This window comes from Sylvia atricapilla, chromosome 4 (genome assembly GCF_009819655.1).
Source record: "Sylvia atricapilla isolate bSylAtr1 chromosome 4, bSylAtr1.pri, whole genome shotgun sequence".
NCBI lineage: Eukaryota > Metazoa > Chordata > Aves > Passeriformes > Sylviidae > Sylvia > Sylvia atricapilla.
In genome coordinates this window covers 40,515,573-40,520,575 of record NC_089143.1, presented here as the reverse complement: position 1 = coordinate 40,520,575, position 5,003 = coordinate 40,515,573, and the positions used below count along the sequence as shown (strand labels likewise).

General features: G+C 44.4%; 1 protein-coding gene across 1 annotated transcript; it reads right to left on the bottom strand.

Moving 5' to 3' along the window:
* Positions 1-1,242: 1,242 nt before the first annotated feature.
* Positions 1,243-2,925, bottom strand: NPY1R (neuropeptide Y receptor Y1). The gene is made up of 2 exons (XM_066316834.1): positions 2,227-2,925; positions 1,243-2,105 (listed from the first exon to the last, which is right to left on the bottom strand). The coding sequence occupies exons 1-2, from the start codon at positions 2,923-2,925 to the stop codon at positions 1,647-1,649; spliced, it is 1,158 nt and encodes a 385-aa protein (XP_066172931.1). The 3' UTR covers positions 1,243-1,646.
* Positions 2,926-5,003: the final 2,078 nt, after the last annotated feature.

The window sequence follows — 5,003 nt, the reverse complement described above, 5'->3', positions numbered from 1 at the left end:
CATGTCAAATTTAGAACATATTAAATTCACTATAACATCCTGAGATATTTTTGCTTAGAAATATATCACATCATATTTCCATTTATGTCGCATTTACATTTATATCCATTTAAAAGACCCCCTTGACTGCCAGAATAATTTAAAGTGATCTTGCTGAAAGAAAGTAGGCTCTATATTTTATTTTAAAAAGCAGATTATTCAAAAATACATTGATGATACAGCGAAGTACATGGTATTCGCTGTGTACAGTGGCTCAGCTGGCTGCTATTGTTTTTAATTTCATTTACAGCAGTCAAGTTATATGGTTGCCTCAACTGGCATCTAGCCATGAATATTTGGTGTAATTAGAGGATATATATTTTAAGCAGTAACAGAGGTCTATTGTGTATATTTGGCAAATGTTTCCACACTTCAACCAACTGTGGGAACTGCGAGTTTGGAAGCTAAACATACCAATTATACACAAACTATATTCATATAATTCCTTTAAATTTTGCAGGTCTTGATTAAACCATCCTGTGTCTTGGAGATTATCCAGGTTTATGCCATTGCATCTGAGCACAAAGTATTATGAGGCTATACATAATTTATATAGATCAGCACTAATTACTATGAAAAAAGTCAGGTATTTCAATCTTACATTTTTAATACCAGATCTTAATTTCTCTGTCACCTGTGAGGATGGAATTGCACCTTATCCAGACAGCAAACAGTCCCATCTCCCTCTAGATTCTGGACATGGGTCTCCAGGAGAATGTACACGGTTCACAGGCTCAGAACAGATGGTGCATTTCATCCCAGAAACAGTAACTCCTGTCAGTGATGCCAGATGAAAATGGGGTTTGGATTTTATAAATTAAAAAGCCAGTGTTATTAAAACCAGCTGTAATCATTTGGGACTGAAGCCCCATTTATGTTTTCATTTGCTGTGCTGAAGCATCAGTTATCCCATTGTGCTCTGTGGAATTACTGTAGGGTTTTATTCTTATAAATGAGAACAGAATTTCTTTCTTCATCCCGTCTTTGAAACTAAGTGATTACAGCCCGAATTGCCTCTTTGAATGAGACAACTGTATGTCCCCATTTAAACATATTCTACAGGTTGTACATAATTCTTTTTTTTGCATACCTACACTGATTTTACAGGACTTTAATGTCGATCAAAGATGAAGTTAAAAAAAAAAACAAAAAAGGTCCTCTTCAAATCAGAATTTCCTAATTTTATTTTTTTTGTGAATATCCTTTGTAATGACAGTGTCCCTGTGGTTCATATTGTTTCTAATGGTCTTAAATGGACACTCCTGAAAACTGCTTCTTTGAAAAAAAATCAATAAGTAAACCTTTGTGCTGAAGTGCAGAACTGTACAAAGAAAACAGAACAAAAACGGCTGATGAAAACCATAGGTAGTAGCAGGTCTGACTATGTCTTATAATAAAATTCAGATATAACTTTTGTGAACATTAAAGCAGTAAAAGGGGCAAAAATGCACAGCGCATAATTTCAAAGTGACAACAATCAAAGTTCCTTGCAAAAGGAAGAAAAACATTACCCTTTTTGTACTCGTTATGTAATTGTGCTTGTCCTTGGACACACTTCACCTGCAATCACACTTCTTGCAGTTTGGTGTAGAATTTTTATTACTTCTTTATATTCTTTCATCGTCATCACTACTTATTTTTTTAAATGTGATGGGGCTTGCCTGCTTTAAAGAGGTTTTTGAGACATCTGTGTGCATGGTGGACATGGCTATAGTCTCATAATCCTCCTCACGGGAGTGGAAATGACAAAAATGAAAAAAAAACTGCAGGTCCCTTTGGAAGTTCTTATTGAGAAACCCATAGAAGATGGGATTCACGCAGGTGGAAATCATGGCAGTGAGGTGGCAAATCAGGAACAACAGGTTGTGGCTGCAGGTAGCAACAGGCAGAATTTCATGATTCCAATCAAACACGATGTTGAAGATGGTGAGAGGCAGCCAGCAAACTGCAAATGCGACCACTATTGATATCAGCATGATGTTGATCCTTTTGGTTTCAGAGGATCTGTACTTACTGTCTCTCATCTTGTCCATCATGTTGTTCCTCTTTTTTAACCGTATGTATATCTGCAGGAAATTCAACAAAGAGAAACACATGGGATAAATTAACCTACTGCTGTCATCTTTGCAAGGATAAACAGACATCAGATAGAATGAAGTACATATTCCAAGAGGATTTCTATCTTACCTTCAGGTAGCAAATAAATATAAAACAAAGTGGTCCAAAGTACTGAATCACCAAAAGTGTTGTGGTATAAGAAAGCCTAGCCGTGTCCAAGGGGAATAGGTCCAAGCACACATATTTGTCCTTATATTCATCAAATGTTACATTTCTGAAGGGCTCATCTGTTAATACGTGGTAGATCAGGAAAGGCAAAGAGGAAGCTGTGGCTAAAATCCATATGGCAGCAATCCCCATGTAGGCATGTCTGTTGTTGGGCCTCCAGCCACGGGGGTTGATGATCAGCTGATGGCGCTCAATAGCAATGAGGACTAAAGAAAAGACCGAGACGGTGATGGAGGCACATTGCACAAAAGGGTTCAACTTGCACATGGCCTCCCCAAAAATCCAGTGGTCCATTAAAGTGTACACGAAGGTAAAGGGAAGACACATGATGGTCACTAGGAGATCAGAAAACGACAGGTTGACAATGAGGATGTTGGTAACATTGCGCATCTCCTTTTGTTTTAAAATAATGACAATCAAGGCCAGATTCCCAGAGACTCCCAGAATTATCACGGTCCCGTAAGCCAAGGCCAAAGTGAAGACCATGGCCAAAGGCACATGACAGTCTTCGTCCTCAAACTGCAAGATCTGCGAGTTCATCTCCGAAAGATTCAGGTGACCGGAAATATTTCCCGGTGGGGCGAGAACCGAGTTATTCATGCTGTTTCCAGCGCGCCGCCGCCGCGTTCGTCCAGACCGCTCCGAGGTCAGAACGCGCCCATCAGCCCCGCAGCGGAGCGCGGGCCGAGCCCGCTCCTCAGAGCCGCATCTCCCTCGCAGCACCTGCGGGAAGGGAAGCAGCAAGGCCGGTCACGGCCGAGCACGGCGCCTGCCCCGGGCGGAGCGCGGCGCGCCCGTGTCCCGCCAGCGGAGCCGCCCGCCGCTCCCGTGTCCCGTCGGCGGAGCCGCCCGCCGCTCCCGTGTCCCGCCGGCGGAGCCGCCCGCCGCTCCCGTGTCCCGCCGGCGGAGCCGCCCGCCGCTCCCGTGTCCCGCCGGCGGAGCCGCCCGCCGCTCCCGTGTCCCGCCAGCGGAGCCGCCCGCCGCTCCCGCTCCGCCCCGGGCCCCGGGCTGCGGCGAGGAGGCAGCAGGGCGACCCAGGCGCAGGACGGCAAGCGGGGGTACAAGCCCGGCCCGGCCCGTTCCCGCCGAAGTCGCACCAAACAGAGAGCCGGGAAGCAATTTCAGCCTTCCAGCAGCGTAGCCTCCACTTTATGTTTTACGTCTCCTTTTCGCAAGTTTAATCTGCGAACGTCTGCTTTCTCAAACTGCTCTAAGTGAAATTATATCCAGGCATCACATGAGGAGGGGGGGGGGAAAGCCCATCTGACTAACGTGACGGATGGAAAAATGACTCAGTTGCTGCTTTTTTCTTTTTCTGTAACACGTACACTCGATGTTGAGCGGCCAAATGCCCTCAGCAGCACTGGCACTGAGTCAACAGCAAATCAGGAACTCTGAACACCTTAATCTTAGCTGGCAGGGGTGTGCAGCAAAGAAAGAAGAATACGAGACAAAAGACAAAAATCGGCAAATTTTAAACACCGCAGAAAATTTCTTTAGCCATGCAAGGGAAATTAGCATTCTTAAATAAGGATCCCTTTGCAAGGCCTTTGATTTTAAAACTCTGAAGCTCAAGCATATGTGTTCAGAAGGCAAATTTAAAAAATAAAATCCAATGAATTGATAAACAATTAAAAAACAATTAATCGATAACCTGACACACCACTACTTCAACTTGCCATTAGTGCCACTGAATCCGGGCATCATTAGTGGCACTACATTCTGCACTGAATCTGGAATTTTCTGCCCACTCCCATGAGCTAAATTTATTGCTCACTTAACCTTAGGTTATGGTAATGAAAGCAATGTCACTTAAAATTCACAGAAGTGGGTTTCAAATGCGACTTCATATGGCATTCATCACAAAAGCTGTAAAAACATTGCCCCCTAAAACGTACTTCATTAGAAGTTACCCTGAATAGGTGAGCTTTTATTCTTAAATGATACTCGGTATAAATCTCTCTACCATGTAAATCTCTGGAGAATTGTCTTTGTCTCTTACTGGTGACAGACACCCTTTTAACCAGCCACAAGCTGAGCACCAGAGCCTGGGCTGCCTCCTCCCTAGGGCAGAGCCAGCGTGTGAGGGCTGGGCTAGCTCCAGCTCCTCCTGAGGGTCAGCCAAAGGATGACCATGCCAATGCCTTGCCTTCTCGATGCTGCCGGGAACTAACCCCAGCTGGCTTGGCTGCCTCTTTCTAATCGCTACAAGGCTACCCGAAACTGCGACAGGCAGTGTAGCTTGCCTCTAAGTGACATTTTGCTGAGAGTTAACAGCAATGATTTCAGATAATAGGTTTCTGTGTCTGAGGTTTGACTAGTCTGATTTTCAAGCTATCTAGGTATCACCTGAGTATTATCTCTCAGACCTTCTGCCTCTGCTAACTAAATTGATCAGATCTCCTAGTCCCCCAAATCTGTTTTAGGGTCCAGTAAAGAAATTTCCACCCCCAAGCTCCCTTGAAGCATGGCTTCTGTCACAGCCAGAAGTAGGTGCTTCACCCAAAGGGAAAGTGTGTGGCTGATATAGTGAGCCAGGGCTCCTCAATTCCCACAGTGTAACTTTATCATAGTCTGGAAATCAACATCTAGATTTAATCGTGAACTCCACCATCACCTGTAGAGCATGAGGTGGGCACTCCAGCCCTGTGACTTGACCGAAGGGCAAGAGCAGGCAA

Coding starts and splice junctions, on each gene's coding strand:
- NPY1R (XM_066316834.1), bottom strand. CDS start 2,925: ATGAATAACTCGGTTCTCGCCCCACCGGGAAATATTTCCGGTCACCTG. Junction 2,106..2,226: donor TATTTATTTGCTACCTGAAG/GTAAGATAGAAA, acceptor AATTTCCTGCAG/ATATACATACGGTTAAAAAA.